Consider the following 21,809-nt stretch of genomic DNA (forward strand, 5'->3'; position numbering starts at 1 on the left):
TTACGACGAATAATTAAAGAAGTTATGTAAAATGTAAAAAGAGAAGGGGAAAAAAATACAAAGAGAGAAAAAAAATAAAAGAAGAAAATGAAAGAAAAAAAGGAAAGAAAGAGAGAAGAAGGATAGAAAAAGTTCATTTCTTAAGTTTATTTCTATGAACATAGATACGTACGTCGTAATGTAAATGAAAATTAAATATTTACACGTTCGATTATATTCTCGAGTTATGTTTCTTTTCTCTTTGTGTACTTTAATTTCCATCTTTTTTCAAATCCTCGTTAAAAGATTACAACGAGATTTACAATTTACATTTATTCTCGATTTGATGACTCCACTCGTGAACCGATTTACCATTCGGCTCGAAGCATCAAGATGTGCGTTATCTGAAAAGGGTTAAAACAGAAAGGTGAGAAAGAGAGGGGTTGAAGAGGGAAGGTATAGAGAGAAAAGGAGCAAAGGGAAAATCTAAGAGTATTCGTGAATGTCGCGTGCGCTTTACCGAACACAATTAAAACTTTCACCGGTAGTGTTCGTAGACGAGAACGAAGCTAATTTCCTGAACTCGCAGGACTAATTCCGTTATTGCGAATTTTCCTCGGGAAACGACGCGTCGAGAGCGTTATTTTCTATGGAAACTGCCGTTGACTATCTATTTATCTATCTATATATATATATTTTTTTTTTTATCTATTCTGTCTCTTTCTATTCTTCCTCTTGTAGTACATCGTCCAGCATTCATCCCTCCCTATCTACCTACTCCCACCTACTACCTCCCACCCTTACTTCCTTCGCTCCTTTTCCCCCTTTTATCTATCTTCCATCCTCCCTCCCTCCCTCTCTCTCTCTCTCTCTCTCTCTCTCTCTCTCTCTCTCTCTCTCTCTCTCTTATTCTCCCATCCCGCGTAGAGCACGTTCACGTCGTAGGCGTTGAGCTTAACGAGCTATATCGAGTAAAACGTTATGATAACGACGAGCTTTAATACACGACGCTCGGCGTAAAGCCGGAAGTTTATGAGAGAGAGAGAGAGAGAGAGAGAGAGGACAAATCGTTTTACCGAAAATTTCGAGAAATATCCCCCCTCTCTCTCTCTCTCTCTCTCTCTCGACGATTAATCAAAGTTATCCAATGAGATTTTACCATTCGCTTTACGCCTGATTGTTTTCTACACGCACGACTGTTTCTCTTTTTCTCTTTTACTTTTTTCTTAATTTCGTCTTTTTTCTTTTTCTTTTCTTTTTTTTTCTTTCTTGTTGTCTTCCCATCCTCATCCCCATCCCATATCCCAAGAAATGCTTTGTAAGCTATAGTGATTTCTGAATTTTTAATAAGACTCGATTATTCGTATTAATATTACGAATAAAGTTTCACGATGATTCGTGATTTTATATAAAAAGGATTAAAGACATTTTAATCCTTTTAAGTGAAAGAAGAATTTATAATGAGTGCATACTCGTTTTCTTACGTTTTATATAAAACTATTGAAAATAATATAATATAATATAATATAATATAATATAGTATAATATAATATAGTATAATATAATATAATATAATACTTTTTCTTCTTATTATTATAAATAAATTGTTGAATATATGAAAATAAGTTCTTGCACGCATCCGGTACCGTTCACGCATCACAGATTAAAATTTGTTTCGTTTTTATGAGTTTATACAGAGCGAATTGATAATTATAAGAATACTGAAGTGAATAATTAATTTCATTTGACTCACCCTGCATATACATTGTTTTAGCTTATAAAAACAATTGATTCAAATGAGCGATTATATCGTAAATAAACATTCATATATATAAATAAAATAATTTTAGAATACAATATATATATATATATATATATATAGAGAGAGAGAGAAAGAGAAAGAGAGAGAGAGAGAGAGAGAGAGAGAGAGATAATAATAATAATAATAATAATATTTATATATAATAATTATATATACTTTATTTCTCATCACTCGATTTTTGCGATAACTCTTAACTAAAATATATTAAATTATTCGACAATTCATGGACAATAATACATACATATACGTAGATATATAAATACATAAATACATATTTATGTACATATGTATGTATATAACGTACTTACGTAGAATGAGAGCTTCTCGAACGAAACAGGAAACTCGACAAAGTACTAAAGCCTTTAAAATATGGATTATACTGATATAAATATATGGGATAATTTAAATACTTTGATTTTAACTTAATATCTACGTGCAAAACTAAGATACGTCTAATTGAAGAAATATTTCATTGAGAAAATCGAATTAACGAATCGAGGATAATCGTTTTTCTTACAAAATTCCCGCCTATAAAGAACGGGGGATTTGAGCAAATTGGGACGACGGGCGGGGGATGGATAAATCTAAAATCTTAAAATTTAACTATATGAATTTCTTTTGTACAATTATAAAAGAAAGAGTAAAAGAAGAAAATAAGAAAAGAAAATTATTTCGACGACGAAGACGACGACGACGACGACGACGACGACTCGAAGAATTTCTCATCGAACGGCATTGTCAAAAGATAAAAATGCTTCGATTACTTTTCCACAAAATTATGAAAGAAAAGTTTATAAAAATAAAATAAAAAAACAAAAGAAAAAAGAAAAAAAAAAGACAAGGAACATGATCTTTTTGTTCATGCTATTATAAATTTTCGGCTTATCAGCTCTCTTCTTCTCTCTCCTTCTTCAAATGATAACGATCCTTTCATTATCCTTTTATTCGTAAGCGCCAATTATTTCGGCTCGATTAAACTATCAGGATTCTCTCTCTCTCTCTCTCTCTCTCTCTCTCTCTCTCTTTATTTCTTTCTTTCTTTCCTTCTTTCTTTCTCTCCGTTTCACTCTTTTTCTCTCAAATTGTGATCATTACGCCTGAAAATGGAAAACGAATTGAAATATTCATTTTAATGAATTAATTGATAGTTCGATGTTACGTTTTTACGTTTATATAAAAAATAACGATTGGATAATTGGATTGAGTTAGAAAAGATAGTCGATCTAGTTGAATGAAATATTCGAATAAAAATGTAATTCCAAAAGTAAACAAATAAAATCAATTTGGACAATATTTCCTTCTTTCTTTTTTCCTTTCTCTCTCTCTTTCACGTTTTTCAATCAATGGATTTAACAATGTAAAAGTGTGCGTGTGTATATATATATATATATATATCAAAATAAAAGAAAAAGAAAGAGCGAAATGAATAAACAAATTAATTAATTAATAAATGTCAATTGAATAAATTTTAAAAATCTCGATAGTATGCCTAAATTATATTCTATTTGAAATATCAATTTAAAAAAAAAAAAAAAAAAAAAAAGAAGAATATTTTCTTCCTCTTAACGTATGAAAATCCAACGACATTATATACTATATATAAATATATAAGAAAATATGCTTACGTATCGATCAGTTTAAGTTTCTATTCCGGTCAAGGTATTTTGATTGTCTTCGTTCTTTTTAATTGTAGGTAAAAAGAGACAACGATAAAGAATGGATGATATAATAGCGCCGCTAATTGGACCGATCCAAAAGACCCAATGATTTTTCCAATATCCATTCCAAATAGCTGGTGCGATTGATCTAGCTGGATTCAAGCTACAACCGGTGTAAGGAATGAAAACGAAGCAAAGTACGGTGACACAAAAGCCAAATCTCAGTGGCACAGAATCAGAATTTTTTTCATTCCTTGGATCCCAAACGCCACATGCAAAGAATACCAATATACCAGTTGCAATGATTTCGCTTAACAATCCTTGAAAAACACTTATATTCTGATGTAAGTCGGTTTTGCAGAAGGAAATCGTATCTTCTGGATTTCCACCGTGTAACATACCACTCGGTGTTATTGCCTGAAATTCAAAATTTATTTAATGTTATGCTTGATGAAAAAAAAAAAAAGAAAAAAGAAAAAAGAATTGAATTAAGATGAACAATATAAAATTTCATTCGAATAATCGAATGAAATTTATTAATTTCATAATAAATATTTATAATAATATTTATAACTTTTATAGTCATATCATGTGTCTGCAATCGAGCATATACTTTTATGAGTTCGTTTTATGAACAATCATACGATTAGAGAAAATATTTCGAATTAAATGCGGATGACCTTACATAAAGATTGTTCGTTCTCGAAAAAAAGTAGAAATAATGTGACAGGTGTATCAAATGTGTTCCCATAAATTTTTTCATTATGTCCATAAACGTTCGAAGCTCTCAAAAATGGTTTTATGATACGCGTAATCGTAGTAGTAAACGTAACAATTGACTGTCCGACTGACCTTTAACAAACCATAACCGAAGACTCCTCCTAAGCATTGTGCAAAAATGTAAAGGCCAGTCATAGGTAGAGACTTAAGGCCGAGTATTAAACTGGCCACTGTGATCGATGGATTTATGTGAGCTCCGCTTATGTGACCTACACACTGCGAAGAAAAAAAAAAAAAAAAAAAAAAAAAAAAAAGAAAAACGGAAAAAGATACGAAATATAATGAAAGAGAGAAAAAAAAAATAAAATAGTACGAAGTAAAGAAAAAAGGAATGAGTGAAAAAAATTCTACAAAGTTAATATTAATTTATAATAAATAATTAATATTAATTAATAATAAATCTATGTGAAATAAATTGAGACAAATGAATTACATTATTTTCCATTTGTATTGTTTCTATACGAGTACGTATATGATTACGTAAAATACGTAAAAAATTAATTACACTGTGCAGATAATAATTGAAATGAAAAATTTTTCTCACTGAGATTTTTTATACAAATACCTGAATCGCAATCGTGACTGCAATACCGAAACTCATGGAAATTTGATAAAGTGGTGGAACGATACCCATGCTTCCTACGCAACTCAAGCATCCAATGAAAACTAAAATTGCAGTGCCGATGATCTCTCCTAGAAGTACCATGATTGTCTCGTAGATCGACTTCTCTTCTTTTATTAGATTTTTTAACCCTGTAATAAACGATAAAGAAAACAAAAATGATATATATATATATATATATATATAATTATTAAAAATAATATATATTGTTTTGACTAATTATTAAAGAAAAATAATTAATGAATAACATTATTTTTGCAAATCAGATTTCATCCTAAACTAAGATATTTTTCAATAAGGATAAAAGAAGCGATTATTAAGAAAGAAAAAAAAAAAAATTCTGAGTGCGTCGTTTCCTAAGGGACACACAAAAAAGCGGTGGAAAAATTCGAAAGGCAAAGAAAAAAAAAAATAGGAAAAGGAAAAAGAAAAATAAATTCATGATAGATGAGAGGTAATCGGACGTGACGTAAGACGAAAGTTTGCCATTTTTGCGCACGATCGGCTTCTATTCGTGTGGACGAAAAATAAATAATTCTTAAGGCACTTTAGAAAATCACGCTGGGCTAACTTTGAGAAAACCAAATATATATATATATATATATATATATATATATAAAGAGAGAAATAGAGAAATAGAAAGAAACTATAGATGTCGAAAACATTTTCATAAAGTTCCTGACATTCGATGTCAATTTCCTTCAAAAAAAAAATCTATATTCTCCCTTAGTTCTTCCTCTTTATTTATTTATTTAATTTTTTAATAAATAAATAAATAAATACGTGTAAGAAGTAAAATAAGTATAAAAAGAAGAGTATGTTATATTTTTTAAAGTACATTATAAACGTTATATTATATTTCTTATCTATTATCTATTATCTTTACTATTCTCTATATTTATTATATTGTTGTTCTTTATTATATGTTTATTAATAATTAAATTCCATTAAAATCGTGTAAAAAAACTGGAACATAATATTACATAGATAAATATTAGAGTATGATAATAATGAAAAGTATTAAATAAATAATTATCTCTTCTTTTTTTCTAATTATTTCTTTTTATTTTAATTTTTAATCGCCATGAAAAAAATAAAGAGAGAGATACGAGGAAGATATTTCGTTCCGTTTTATAGTTCTCTTCGTACAAAGTTACATCGGCAGAAAGTTTGTCATTTAAAAGTCGAATACGATTATCGGAATCTTCCACGAACGTCGGGGTCAAGGATCAAAGTTGAAATTTACATGAAAGCGAATAGGAATTAATGCATATCACAGTGAAAATAATCGTGCATTCCTAATTGAAGTTCGATATATGAAATTTGTTAAATGAAATAAAAAAAAAAAAAAAAATTAGGAAAAAAACGAATATCGGAGATTTTGCGTTTACAAAAATTGTTATCTCTAATTAAATGAGTATTCATCTTTAAGGAAACGATTAATTTTCTATTAAAAATGTTATAATAACGTTAAAATTACATGCATTTCACAGTTATCAGATCTTTCTGAACGTACAAAACAAAATCGATGTATTCTATGTTGCTACAACATTCCTTGTTAGTGTTTGTATTACTTTATATATAAATATTTATATAAATATTTATATATATATATATATATATATATATATATATATATATATATAAAGCATATACATTAGCCTTCATATACTTCTAAATTATACAGAGAGATTCCATTGAGCGTTCGCATCGATATTACCATCCTGTTCCCTTAATTAACCGTACGTGGTCAGGATATAATTAGATTCAATAACGAAGTCATAGTATTGAAAACATTGATGATCCGTCGTCATTGAAATCTCTTGGTTATCATGGTTTAAAAAAAAAAAAAAAAAAAGAAAAAAGAAAAAAAAGAGACAAAAAGAGAAGTCATTAATTAAAAGCATGCATTCGTAAAATGAGTCAACTTTCGACGAGTCGTTATATCTTCATGGATTTCCTTTACATTCTAATTTCGAAACACGAATAGTAAAGTTAAATAGTATCTGTTGTTAATACGGATTATTATGAAAACTCAACAGAGTTGCTTTTCTTTTTCTTTTTCTTTTTCTTTTTTTTTTTTTCTACATCATTGTAATAACAGCTTGAAATTTATTATCAATATGATTGTTAAAAAGTTAAAGAAAATCTTATAAAGGGAGAAGAAATATCGTGGCAAGGATCGGACTGAAATTGTTCGGTTAACATGAAAAATATCTTTAGCGTTTCGTTACGCCAGAAAGAATTTTTTACGTTTATAATTTGCACGAATAACGTTAGAGAAATAATTGTCGTGTGTATTCGTGGAAATCCTTTTTACGAGATTCCACCGGCACTTTCCATTTGATCTATTTTTTTTTTTTTCCTTTTTCTCCTCTATTTCTTTTTTTCTCTCTTTCACCTTCTTTTTATTTCTCTCTCTCTCTCTCTCTCTCCTTTTTTTTTCTTCTTTTTTTTCTTTTTTTTTTTTTTTTCTTTTTGTATTTGTTACTTCAAAGACCGACCGCGCTCGATAGAGATCTCCCGTTTTCTAATTAAAAACGAAGCTAGCCCAGAGAATACGCGATAATTACGATGAAAGTTTTCAGCCCCGCTCGTTTATTGCACGAAACTCGTGAAAGTAATATGTAACTTTAGTTACCAATTTTCTCTGCCGACTCTTCAACAATCTCGGAGGCATATATATATATATTTCTTTTTTCCTTTTTTTTTCATTCTGTTGATATTTCTATTTTGATCTTTCTCTCAGTCTCTCTCTCTCTCTCTCTCTCTCTCTCTCTCTCTCTCTCTCTCTCTCTATTTCTCTCTTTATCTCTCTTTTGAAATTTAATGCAGATTATAGATCACTCATATTTTTTCGTAAAGGAAGGAATTTCAAATTTTTGTTACTTTTATTCGTCTTTTCTTTTTGCTTCTTTTTTATCTTTTTTTTTTTTTCTTTTTTTTAATTTTTCTTTTCTCTTTTCTTGTTTTTTAAGGATTGATTTAATAATTAAAGAAAAGTCATTGGTAGCAATTCGATGATTATTTTCTTTTATTTTTGGAAATGAAATATCACGAGTATATTTTCGAATGATCGAATAAGAAAAGTCACGTGATTTGAAAGCAAAAAAAAAAAGAGTTGATAAGAAAGAAATAGACGTTATTGATCGAGAATTATGTTCGAAGAGCGTTCGAAAGGAATGCCATATTATAATTCGTTAATTTCGTACCGACGGGGATAACGTTGATGATCGATGTTATCATAAAATTATAGGAATCTACATTACCCGTTTAAATGAATGATATGTTTTAATCGACTCCGTAATTAACAACCTTGTTGATTGTATTAATATACGTATATTAACTAGTAATATAGGGTTTTAACGTTGAAATATATAACGAATGTATTTTACTTTTTGCTAGATTCTCGAACATATATACCGTGTATATATATATATATATATATATATATATATATACATATATATACATATGTATGTAATAAAAGTTCTCCGGTCTTCTGTAAATTACTTTAACGATTGTCTCTACGATTGACCGAACCGAAAACGGTAGACGTGCTTTCCATTAACTATCCGATATTTGGTAAAGCCTCGATCGAATCGTATTTAAGAGTAGAATTTTGTTACATCCACGTACATATGTAAGGTACATACGTATGCCACTTACATAGTTTTGTCAGTATTGGTTATCCAATTCTCCGTTGAATGAAAACTCATTTTCCTTAGGGCACAATGCTTTCTCTGAATGGATCTCGTTCAGCTATCAAGTGACCCAAGAGAAATTGAAAGAAAAATATAACGAATGGATTTAAATTGGGGGAGGATTGGTAGAGAAAAGAGAAATGAAAACGAACGAAATCTATCGGACAGTGTTTCTTTTTTCTTTTTTTTTTTTTTTTTGAGATAATCCTCATCGTTGAATAATAAAAAAATTTCATTTACTTTTCCACGTGAAATTCAAAGAATATCTAATTTATGAATAATAATTACTAATTACGAGATTTTATATATTTTACATTAAATCTTAATCTTTTCATCTCGATGATTTTAATTCGTTATATGGACATTTTTATGGTTTTCCTTTGTTCCATCGTACGAGTCTTCGTCGACCTTTCTCTCTCTCTCTTCTTCCTTATCACAAGAGGGGAAATGGTACACCTCCGACGTTCAATTAACCAGACTAATTAGGATGTAAAATCGTACCCTGATGAAAGCACGATATTGAGATCCTCCGATAAAGACTTCGACGAACTCTCAGGAGAATCATTTATTCGTTGATAATGCGATGTTTACACGCAATCTCCATGAGGAATACATTGTTTTCTATATAATAACTGTTATTATACTTAATATTGAGAAATTTCAAACGTGTTCATGCTTTCTCTTTAGAGAAAAAAAAAAGAGATAACAAAAAAAAAAAAAAAAAAAGAAAAGAAAAGAAAAAAAATACCAGAAAAGAAAAGAGAACAGTCATAAATTAGTTATTTAAAAATCCTTTCGAAGTGTACTCTTACTATTATTTTATTTTATTTTATTTTATTTTATTTTATCTTACTTTATTTTCTTTTTTTCTTTTTCATTTGATCTTAATGCAATTACGAAAAAAAAAAAATATATATATATATATAGAGAGAGAGAGAGGGAGAGAGAAAACCAAACCAAACAAAACACTAACGAGGGGATGAAATTAGTAAGAAAATAAGGGGGAAAAAAAAATATATATATATATATATATATATTCATTTTTTCAAACTCCCTACGAAGTTGATTTTCGGTCAACTCTCGTGGCCAATATTTGACTTTGCGTTCGATAACGAACTGACTGACTATTTAATTTCACTTAATTTCATTTTCTAATAAAGTCGGCGAAGCAAAATTTTCCCCGACGAAGCGAATTTTTGCTCCGAACATTCCAAATGTTTATACCAATCTCGTATGGAAGATTTTATTTTCCTATTTTGGATATATCCCATTGTAAATGTCACGCCTGTGGTCACTCTTAATTAAGAAGAATTTTCATTGATCGGGAAAGATTAATTGAACAGAAAATAAAATTATTGTAAAAAAGGGAAAGAATTAATTGAATCATCTTCTTTTTTTTTTTCTTTTTTTTTTTTTCTTTCTTCTCTTTCTTTTTATTTTTCTTCTTCGACAGATAAATAACTATCGGAAATGATTGATGAAAGGACAATATTTTTTTCCTGTAAATACAAAATCTTATATAATTCATATATTATTTTAATTACGTTTATTTATTTACGTATCACTATTCCGATTCGTTTCGTATATTTTTATCATTAAATGTCGTTTATATTCGGCTTTAAAATTTATCACTGTGACGGCCTAGAATTGTCTACGTATCGTCATTTTAAAAATGTCACACGCGTGACGCTTTCTCGAACGACAGAAAACGGTAAATTTCTCTGGTCTCCTGTTCGAAAAATATCACGTTATCGTGTTTTTATTGCCCAGAGAGAAAGAGAGACAGAGAGAGAGAGAGAGAGAGAGAGAGAGAGAGAGAGAGAGAGAGAGAGAGAGAGAGAGATACATGAAAGATTCTGACAACGTTATTGTGTGAATTTCCGTTTCCTACCTTATGTATCATTTGATGCGATCTAGAGCGTAAAGCAATTTCATAAATTCGAAAGGTTTTTTTTTTTTCTTTGTAACGATTAGTAATATCGATAAAAATTTAACGATTAATAATATTGATAAAAATCGTTTGCGTGGGTGGGTGCGTGCGTCAATAAATTAACGAATATATGAAACTAAATCTATTTTCAAAAGCTTGTCGCGAAAAAAAAAGAATATTATTCTAAACTCTGAGCAATGCGTAAAATATTCTTTTCATTTTCTTTCAATTTATATTTGCGATTAAAGTTATTAGATTATTTCCATGATTGTGAATTTATTCGTATCGAATGGGAAAAAATAAAATATGATAAAATGAAATGAAATGGAACATTTGAAATAATGTTTAACATTGATAAAACTTGAAATGATTTCAATTAATCGAAGTATAAAATATTTGTCTTTCACTGATCATTATCCTCGAAATGACTTGTACGAATGTAACGTGCAATTATATAAGAAAATAAAATTCTCGATATACGATTATTTCGATTTTCTTGATCTAATGCAACTCGCGTTCGATATCGTCACGGACGAAACGTCGAGAAATGAAATTCGCGATGGGAAATCTCGCTTCGAAAGTAACTTCGATACTCGATTGTTAAGATCGTTGCATAAATCCGTTTCGGTCGAAAGAAAAGTTGAACGGGGAAAGGGGAAAAAAAAAAAAAAGATAGGTAAAGAATCAAGAATAGGTTCGAATTAGTGATGCTATTTCAAAAAAAAAAAAAAAAAGTAATATATATTTATATCTAATGTTTGAACTTTGATATATCATTATCTTGATATTTCATTATTCGATATGAATTAACATGATATTATTTATTTAAGATTATATATTAAAAGCACATTTTATATCCTTTATTATGATAATGATTGTTCAATATCATCACAAATCAATTCGAACTTTAAATTCGACAAACATAATGCAATCGTAATATCAATATACTCGTCAAAATAATTTCGATTAAAAAGAATTAACAAATTTTTGTCGGACTTTTAAGCGGTCTTTATTTCTTCGTCTTTTTCTTTTTTTTTTTTTTTTGTTTCTTTTTTTTAATTAAAAAAAAAAAAAGAAAGAAAAAATTCTTCTCCTGTTTATACGATTTTTGCGATTGCTTTATTTATTTATTTATTTTTTTTCTTTTTTTTCTTTACGTCGCTTTCACGATCATTGATCCGATTTATCCGAATGTAAATAATAAGAAGTAATGGAAATAATAGAAAGTAATTTTTGAAGAATCGTATTTTATTAGAGATCGATAGATGTGTTAGAAGGAAAGGATAAAACGTACGATACACGTGCATCGTAAGTTTTGCAAGTGTGACAGTAGGTCAAGTTCGCGGTGAATGGCCGAGAGGCCTGAAAGCAATGGAGACGATTCAACTACATTCAACCTGCTCACTCTCCTCGAATAAACGTAAGAAATAATTCATTCTTATCTTCTCAAAAGATCTACGTTTGCTCGATCGATCGATCGATTAAAATAATAGTATTACTTCCTTTATATTTTACGAATTCGATTAAATCGTTTATTTATTTATTTATTTTATTTCCTTTTAATATCTTTTATTGGGATTTATTAAGGAACGAATAATAATCATCATTCTCGTCGTATAAATTTTTATTCGTTTTATTATAAAACATATGACGGTAATAATTGTTTTTTTTTTCTTTTTCTTTTCTTTTTCTTTCTTTTCATTCGCAGGTATCAACAAAAATATTCCGAGATCAAGCAGGAAGAATATAATATGACCGACCTTTGAGAAAACAAAATAATTCAGGAATTACTTGATATCGCGCGTGTTATTGCACAATTTCGAGGCAGAAAGTTTCCATTTAAATGTCGTTTCTTCGGCAAACGTGAGAGGGAAGCCATTTCTAAAAAGTAATGAATGTAAATGCGTGTACTTCGAAGATTCTAACTCTTTTCTCAGCTGGTTTACTACTACTTTTAACAAAAGGATAGAAAGACATTGTCTTCTTTAGTCGTGTCTAAACTAACTGACATCTTCCTGGGTTCGTCCTGTGTATGCATGTTTTGCGTGTAAATGCTTCCATGTGTGTGTGTGTGTGTGTGCGTCTATCTACGTATATGTATATCGTCGTCTCTTGCAACTTAGAAATGAAAAGAAAAGGAGAGAGTGAGAGAGATAGAGACAGATAGATAGAGAGAGAAAGAGAGAAAGAGAGAAAGAGAGAGAGAGAGAGAGAGAGAGAGAGAGAGAGAGAGAGAAACGAAAAAAGAAAAAGAAATAAAGTGGAGCAACGAGGAACGAACACTCTCGTGAGAACGAACGCTCGAAGGAAGGAAGGGTTGTGCTGAATTACGATGGCTCTTGATAAATCGCTCGTTTAAAGTTTAGACGAAGTTTAGAGGTAGTATTAGGTTAACGGAAAAGTTTTCCCTCTGCTAACTTCGGACCTTCTCGAAATTTTACTTCACTGTGATAAACAGAAACGATGTGTCTTCAAATGAATTTTCAACAGATCAATAATACGCGACGTTTTTATTCATTATCCTTTTTTTTTTTTTTTTCTCTTTTTTTTTTCATTATTATTATCATCAGCATCGGCATCATCATTATTAAAATTATGTTCGTTCATCTTTTTTTATAAACCATCTTTTAATATTCATACGATTATTATTCTTTTCTTTTTTTTTTTTTTTTTTTTTTTTTCCTTTTTAAACGACATCCAAACGAACCATTGTCATTTAATAAATGTAAAAATTGTCATTAATGATATACAAATTAAAATATTATGCCCTTTTTTTTAACAAATATTTAATGATAAATTATTTTCTTTGATATTCTCTTATTAAAAATTTAATATGAAAATATTTAATAAGAAAAGATATTAAATATTTTATTTTTCATGATATTATAAAGTTTAATAAATAATTAACGATACACGGAGTACGAAAAAGTATCTTTATACTTTCTTTCGTCATTATTTCGCGCGAATTCATTTTTTTTTCTTTTTTTTTTTTTTTTTTTTTTTTTTTAGTTAACGCATAAATGCATCCCGTTCTCATTAACCGAACTACTTTCTACTCAAGATCGAGGATAGAGAACTGTCTCGATCACTTCTTACTTTTCACCGTCAACGATCTTCATTACCGTCAAAGATCAACGACCTCGTACACGATCTACAAAGACTAATAGTCGTTCTTACGAGAGAGAAAATTCGATAATGACAAATTGCCGAACAAGAGAGGACCCTCGAATATCAGATGATAACAATGAATATCATTGGAATCGAAATATTATTATTAATTGCAACATTAAATGCAATAAATTAAAATAATTTCAAGAACAAGGAATATTTATATATACATATATATATATATATATATATATCATAAATCGATTATAATCATAATCCAAATAGATATGAATTAATTATTTAATAATTATACTATCAAAATTAAATGAAACAATATATATATATATATCTGTGTGAATAAGATTTTCGCTTATAATAAAATATAATTGAAAAAGAAAAAAGAAAAAAGAAAAAATTAGAAAGAATTAGGTACGTATGATGTCAAATTTGATATAAATAATTATTACAAAAATAATGATCAATCGATGCTTTGAAAATTAATAGGCAAAACGTAAGTTGTTCTTTACGTAAGTTTGCACGAAGGAAGGACGTAAGAATGAAATCATGATGGTCGTACGCTTATTGCTCTTTAATTGCGATCTAATTTCATTAGCAAGATTTCTTAGAGTATAACGGAGTATGTACGAGGTACCTAATGCATCGTAAAAACATCCGGGACGAACATTACCACGTGTTTCTAACTCTCGACGCACTTTCTTTCATAGAAAATCTGAACAGAAGAGTACAAGGTTGATCTCATTTTCAAAAGAATTTCTCTCGATTTCAGAATTTCTTTTGAAATTCAAGTAATACGAAAAGATAAAAAAAAAAAAATGTCTCCGATCCATTAACAAATTACTTTTAATTAACAATCGTGTTAATTTAATGGATTAATAATTCTTTTATATTAATTCATACGATAAAAATAATATAGAACATTATTTATTATAAAATTGCATTGTGCAATACCGTATATCGGATATTTACATCAACGATACTCATCGTAATATATTATGAAATATTGAATTTTATTTATTTACCATTATAAAAAGTACCGTAACGAATTTAATGGATTTACGTAAAATTATTGTACGTAAAGGAAAGGGAAAATTTATCGTACGCACGATTAAGTTGCAATTTTACATAATAACAACTATGCTATAACGGGTTTAACGTAAAATCGATTATTCTATGGTCAACTAGAAATTTATACGCATGATTCTTTTTGGTATAAAGTTTTTTTTATCTCATTTCTATGTTATTATCTATTATATGAAAATAAGAATGTTATTGACGCATGGCTCGTTGAGTTAGCGCATAAAACCATCTCGCGTTTTCTAGCCCGAGACGAGAGAAACGGCGAATTCAATTGAATTTTTAACCTAATTTTCAGTCCGCCGGAGTTGTAGAGCATCGTTTAGAATGCAGCCGGCACGAAGCGTCCTTTCTACGTATACTTTCTTTCCTTTCCTCCTTGAGAAATCAACGAGGAAGAAAATGAAATATGGCGGAACGATACCAACTCGTCTTGCTTTACAGATTTATGAGATAAACGATGGACGCTTGCCAGAATATTCACCTGTTATGTAAGAATCAAACGTGCTTAAAGTCTGATGAGATTTTCGAGAAATCGTATCGCAAAATCATATGCATAATGTATGTTTAAATATATTGTTCGGGACTTACGTTGATTTTCTTTTTCTCTTTTTCTTGTTTTGTTTGTTTGTTCTTTCCTTTCTCCCCCTCCCCCTTTTAAATTTTATCCCTTAACAATCATAATTAATATTATCACAATGTATTAAATTGTATTATTGAACTTTAATTAAATATCAAAAGTATTTAAGACAATGAAGAAAAGGAATTATTAATCCTTCGAAATGATTCCTTCGAAAAATCTTTCAAACGACTTTCATTAATGACAATGAATGAAATTTAATAACAAATTTCTACGACCAATGAAATCTCTCAAAGTCTTTGTGTTTACAAATTCATAAACGTCGTCTAATTCGTATTAATTTATGATTAATTCAATCGTTTATACTCGAGTAAACGTAACCATCGTTATTATCGTCGGAACTAATATTACTGAATCACGATCAAATTCAATGTAATTTCACTCACAAGGTGCTTTCAGCTTCTCTTTGGCACTCCTAATACCCGCGTTTGATCTCAATGCCAGTCCAATGTTTTTCGTTGGTTTTCCAATGGAATTTTCTGTAATACCTGGCGGTGATATTATCGAGATTCCGCCTTGCTCCATATTGATCAAATTTATCTATTAGAATTTGATAGATCTTCAAACTCGATGTACGAATTTCTGAAAGTACAAATAATTTCTTATATATTTCTCGTGTCATAAAATTATTCATATAAATCGAAATTGTGAGGACGATAATTTGTTAACAATTTTCTTCTCTCTTTTTTATTTCCCCCTATAACTTCACGATATTACGATACTTTGTTTATTATAAATATTGGATTATAGAATTAATTGAAAATTAACAAACGCGTAATATAGAAATGAAATTTAATACATTTAATAGCACATTTAGTACATTTAATATTTCAATTGAAATTAAAAAAAAAAGCAATGTCTCCGTCGAAATTAAAATTTGCACGTAATCAAAATCGTATATAGGTTAGTATATATGCGTGTATGTACATATATATATATATATATATGTGTGTGTGTGTGTTTTGTGTACACTGCATCTACGATTGTAGCTTTATCTTTTTAAGTCTTACTCCGATTACGTCCTAAAACGCAACTAAATCAAAATGAAATATGATTTATCTCGGAAATATTAATGCAAAGATGAATTATATATTTTTCCAATGTCAATGAAACATACGTAACATTTATTTAGACGTTTATATTTATATATCTGGTGTTTCTCTTATCTATCGAAGTGAATTCAAGTAAAACGATTTGATAATGAAATATTTTTCTTAAATGATCTTTTTCAAAATGAAAATACAAATAATATAAACGTATTAAGTGCATTACCTATCGTTTAAATATGCACATAAATAAATTTATTTTTTCGTATGTCTTAAAAGCAAAGAATTGATATTTCTATCATTTTAAATAACATTGAAATACATATTTTTTTAAAGATAAGAAGAAGAAGAAGAAGAAAAAGGGAAAGAGAAAAAAAGGAATTTCGAAGATAAGAAAAGAAAGATAAGGAATTGACAAATGAACTATTTTTTAACTTTTTTTTTTTTTTTTTTTTTTTTTTCAAAAAACCGGACTACTTATTATTATCGATAATTGTTATTCATAAAATTGTTATCGTAAAACGAAGTCGAAAAAAAGGGAGAAGAAGAAAAAAAAAAGAAAAGAAATGAATGCAAATAGGCTAAACTTTAGTACCAATATGATATATTTACTCTAGCGTCCACTCAGAAAGAAAAATATTAGACATTGCACGATCAAAAGTGTAAATACAAATAAATCGATAACGAGCTTACCGTTGTAGATTCGATGTGAATAGAGGAACTCCCGTAATGTTGAAAATTACTGTCTCCGTTTGTTGGAACGATTTGGAGAAAGAAGATAAATTTAAAGAAAAAGTAAATAAAAAAAAAAAAAAAAAAAAAAAAAAAAAAAAGAAACAATAAAAAATATCGACACGACACTTAGAGATTCCGAAAATTGGATTAAAAACAAAGAAAGAAAGAAATCATCGAAGTCAAGTTCGACACTTTTTCTTTTCTCTTTTTTCTATATATATATATATATATATATATTTTTTCTCTCTCTCTCTCTCTCTCTCTCTATCTCTCTCTTTATCTTTCTTTTTTTTCTTTTTTTTTTTTTTTTTGAAGATTTACAAGTAGATCTTTTATTGCCACGCTGGTTTCGATGAGACTGAATCGTTTCGCGAGTTGAGCGCACCTCTATATGTAGAAAACCCTCCACTGCCAACGACAGACAGTCTCCCGTTACATGGCCAATCTACGTTTCTCCGTACGCGTTACCTGCAAGCAACGAAGAAACGAGAGAGAGAGAGAGAGAGAGAGAGAGAGAGAGAGAGAGAAGGAACGCAAGACATCTGCCAAAATCTCGAGACGGTTCTTTTTTGAGTTTCGTGAGTCAACAATCACATTTGCCACGTCTAACTTATTCCTAATATTCTTCTATTTGACATTATTCGAAAATAGAGGAATTCTTGTCGCAGCATAAAAAAAAGAAAAGAAAAAAAAAATAGAACAAATAATTGATCCGTGTATATACGCGTATATATATATCTGTGTCTATGTGTATGTACTTATGACAATGGTAATGCAATGTATTTATCTTTTTATAAAAATATAGAATGACATAAAGATATTTCAAAGATTACACCGATTAATTCTCATATGTTATATCATAAACAACGTATTAAAGTTCACGTTGTAATGCGTTTATTAATGTCTAGTAAACAAGATGGAATAAGACAGAAATACAAACAGAGAGAGGGAGAGAAAGAGACAGATAGAGAGAGAGAGAGAGAGAGAGAGAGAGAGAGAGAGAGAGAGAGAGAGAGAGAGAGAGAGAGAGAGAGAGATAAACATGTTTAAGGTCATAAGGAAGAAATTTAGTTGAAAAAGGTTTCCATTATCCACATAGTAGGTATTTATGTATATAACTATATATTTACGTATATAAGATTGTTTACGTTGCACGTCAAATAATGCGTAATTACGCGTAATTACTCTTCACTCTGCATATCGATCGGCGGCGCTTTTATTTTTCAAGACTTTTAAAAGACTTACGATCGTCTTTGTAACATCTATCAACATTATCGTTATTGATCGATAAAACTATAATATGTTCGTCCTTGAAAATACTAAGATTGTCGAAGGTTGATCTTAGTTAATGAAATGACACAAATTTTTCTTAAATTAATCCACGAAAGCGTAATCATTATAATCGTTACAATGTTAATTTAATAATATCGTATATAAGAATAGGAAGTATTGTAATTATTTATTATTAGATCGTTACATAATTTCTATTCGTATTAATTCGAATATCATACTAATTCATTCAAATTTCTATTAACTATTAAAATCTCGATTAATTATATCGTGAGTTTCATTATTATTGTGTATTTCTATTATTTACATGTAAATAAACAAAGGAAATCTTATAATGAAATAAATCATTCGTAAAGTTTATTTAATTATTTCGTATAAATGATAAAATGAAGATATTTTTCATCATTGATAATATTTTCTTTTAATTTCCTTCTATTGAAATATTTTTTATCGTTCTTACGCTTCCGTAATTAAATACTTCTTATTTGAAACATTTATTCGAACATATCTTACGTGATACTCTCTCTTTCTCTCTCCCACTTTATCTATCTCTTTCTCTATTTTAAATTCCCATAGAATCGATGAAATTATCCGTTGATAGGAACATAGCACTATGAGGTAATCGACCAGTCGATACCGCGAGGAAGCCCTTTATTATTAACTAACCACATTTTGCATAACATTTTCGTGGCCGCTTCAGGTCGATGACTTCACTGAGCTCTCTCAAATACTCGTTCGTTGCATACTCACCAAAAAGGAAAAGGAAAGAGAGACGAACTTTCTCAATGTTTCATCGAGTAGCTCCACGATGGAAGAGAATCCAATCGAGGTAAGCAGCTACTGGAAAATCTAAAGGGATTAGAATTTAAGATAAGACCGATAGAGTTTTTATTCGATAATGATTTTTTTTTTATTTATTTATTTTTCCTCTTTTCTTTTTTTTTTTTACACACACACATATACATACATGTCTCATCAGTTTTTACTTATTCTTGCTTTTAATTCTTTTTTTTTTTTTTTTTCTTTGTTTTGATCAGATCTTCAGATTCATCAGATAATAATTCTTTCCAAATTAGAATTGTCTTATATTCGATGCAATTAAATAATTGAAATATAGGATCGTATATAATGATAGTCCATATGTATATATATATTATTATATCAATAAAAAGAATCGATTCAAGTTATATATTTTTAATAAATATAAACAATTACATTGAGAGATTAGATTTTTAGATTTAAATTAGATTTTTATTATTATTATATATATATATATATATGTCTCTTCAATTTTTATTTATTCTTACTTTGAATTCTTTTTTTTTTTTTGTTTTGTTCAGATCTTCAGATTCATCAGATAATAATTCTTTCCAAATTAGAATTGTCTTATATTCGATGCAATTAAATAATTGAAATATAGGATCATCTATAGTGCTATTCCATATGTATTCATAATAAATATATTTATAGTAATATATATTATATCAGCAAAAGGAATCGATTCAATTTATATATTTTAAATAAGTATAAACAATTACATTGAGAGATTAGATTTTTAGATTTAAATTAGATTTTTTTTATTATATATATATATATATACATATAACATTCTGAAAGTCGATTAGCACGAACTAAGAAGACTTCTTGGGCTTCGTTCCATTTAATCTGTCCACTATGGCAGAGAAAGAATAAGAGGAAGAAAAGAAGAACTAACGAACTGGTTCACTGTCAAGCAACTTGCTTTTGACGGGAACAAATCGCCTTCCTGAATGTCGGCGACCGAGAAAACTGAACTCGATTCTATACCGGGAATATAACATGGAAAAGGGAAACGAGATTTCTTATGAAAGTGGAAGCGAATTCTTCGAGAAAAAGATTAAGAAAGGAAAGGAAAGGAAAGGAAAGGAAAGGAAAGAAAAGTAAACGAAAGGAAAGGACCCCTTTTTTTTTGAAGACTTTTTGATCATTTATTTAAACTTTTAGAAAAAAGAAAAAAAAAAAAGAAAAAAAAATAAAAAAGCAAACACTTCGATCAATACCGTTCGAAGTCGAAGATAAATCTACGTCATATTTCGTAATGACTATAATTATATTAGAGAACTTTTATAAACAAAGTAAATATCGAAGTTTATACGATATTGTACATCGTTATATGAATATATAATAGCACCGTAACAATTTTACCTATGTAATCAATAATTAATAATAATAATAATAATAATAATAATAATAATAATAATACGAAATCTTTATAACCCATACGAGTTATCTTTATGTTAGATGCTTGAATAAATTATCGTCGAATTTTTTTATCTCGTATCTATCTATCGATTTTTTATTATAAACAAGGAAGTGAAAGGTATTGTTCTTAAGTATTCGAAACACGTTTAAACTTTGTTATCATAATAATGAAAGTTTCTCAACTTCTCTTATTTATAATCGAATTGTTAATATATGACGTTTATATTATATCTTTATTATCTATTTATCAATGTTTCACTTTTACCGGAAATCAAAAGAAATGGGATTTAAATCCTTAACGAAATGTAAATTATCAAGAAATCTCTTAATTATAGATTTCCCAATTAAAACTGAATACTTTTATATACATATATATATATATATATATATATATATATATTTTTTTTTTTTTTAAATCGTTTATGTCTTATTAATTTGAGAGTTCTTCATTATAACAATCTCAATTCAGAATGAAATTCATCTATCTGGCAGTTAACCAAATTCTTCTAAAGATAGTACAAACAAATAACATCAATAAGAATCCATCTTGATAAAGTAGCACATTCTATAATAAAGATTGACGTAATCATTGTTGGTATTATTGAAATTTTATGATTATCTATATTACAACAAGTGAAGAGACATCTGAAAAAACATATGTCTTATCTATCAACGAACGATTGAAAGAGAGATTTATTATTAATAAAAGAAAAAAAAAAGAAGAATTAAAAATTGCACCGAGAAAAAATTATATTTCCATTATTCTTCCACTTATCTTAATCATTTTCGTTAATATATTTATTTCATTAATATATTTGTCAGTAAAATATATAAATATTATCATTCAAATATCCGATTATCATTTAAATATTATTAATTATTATTATTATTATTATTATTATTATTATTATTATTATTATTATTATAATTATTGTTATTGTTATACGTAGATATTTACATAGAAAAACAAAAAAATTATATATAATACCTGTTCTATTTGTTCCATATGGTTAGTTATTATCGTACAACGAAATCAATGGAATCGTACGAGATGCTTTTGGATTCTATGCCAAAGAAAGGAATTTTGTATAAAGAGGCATCTCGAGAAGGAGCTGCTCCATCTTTCCCAACAATTTCGATGTCATTGGCTGTCACAATT

General features: G+C 28.5%; 1 protein-coding gene and 2 long non-coding RNA genes across 5 annotated transcripts in view; 2 read left to right on the plus strand and 1 right to left on the minus strand.

The window, feature by feature from the left end:
- LOC124423399 overlaps positions 1-15,288 on the plus strand; it is a 39,853-nt gene extending 24,565 nt beyond the window's left edge. The window contains exon 3 of the long non-coding RNA XR_006942068.1: positions 14,997-15,288. This is a non-coding gene — a long non-coding RNA (uncharacterized LOC124423399). The remainder of the gene's footprint in view (positions 1-14,996) is intronic.
- LOC124423394 (aquaporin-like) lies at positions 133-17,233 on the minus strand. Of its 3 annotated transcripts, none has more exons than XM_046961076.1 (6): positions 17,078-17,232; positions 15,725-15,920; positions 4,805-4,992; positions 4,312-4,455; positions 3,427-3,876; positions 133-383 (listed from the first exon to the last, which is right to left on the minus strand). In XM_046961076.1, the coding sequence occupies exons 2-5, from the start codon at positions 15,861-15,863 to the stop codon at positions 3,439-3,441; spliced, it is 909 nt and encodes a 302-aa protein (XP_046817032.1). In that variant the 5' UTR covers positions 15,864-15,920; positions 17,078-17,232; the 3' UTR covers positions 133-383; positions 3,427-3,438. The 3 variants fall into 3 exon arrangements, with proteins under 3 accessions (XP_046817032.1, XP_046817030.1, XP_046817033.1); XM_046961074.1 differs by having other exon boundaries at positions 133-2,898; XM_046961077.1 differs by lacking the exon at positions 4,312-4,455 and having other exon boundaries at positions 133-2,898; positions 17,078-17,233.
- Positions 17,234-17,561: 328 nt separating this feature from the next.
- Positions 17,562-21,809, plus strand: LOC124423402. Its single transcript, XR_006942071.1, has 3 exons — positions 17,562-17,697; positions 19,110-19,238; positions 21,665-21,809. It is a non-coding gene; the product is annotated as an uncharacterized LOC124423402 (long non-coding RNA).

This window comes from Vespa crabro, chromosome 4 (genome assembly GCF_910589235.1).
Source record: "Vespa crabro chromosome 4, iyVesCrab1.2, whole genome shotgun sequence".
NCBI lineage: Eukaryota > Metazoa > Arthropoda > Insecta > Hymenoptera > Vespidae > Vespa > Vespa crabro.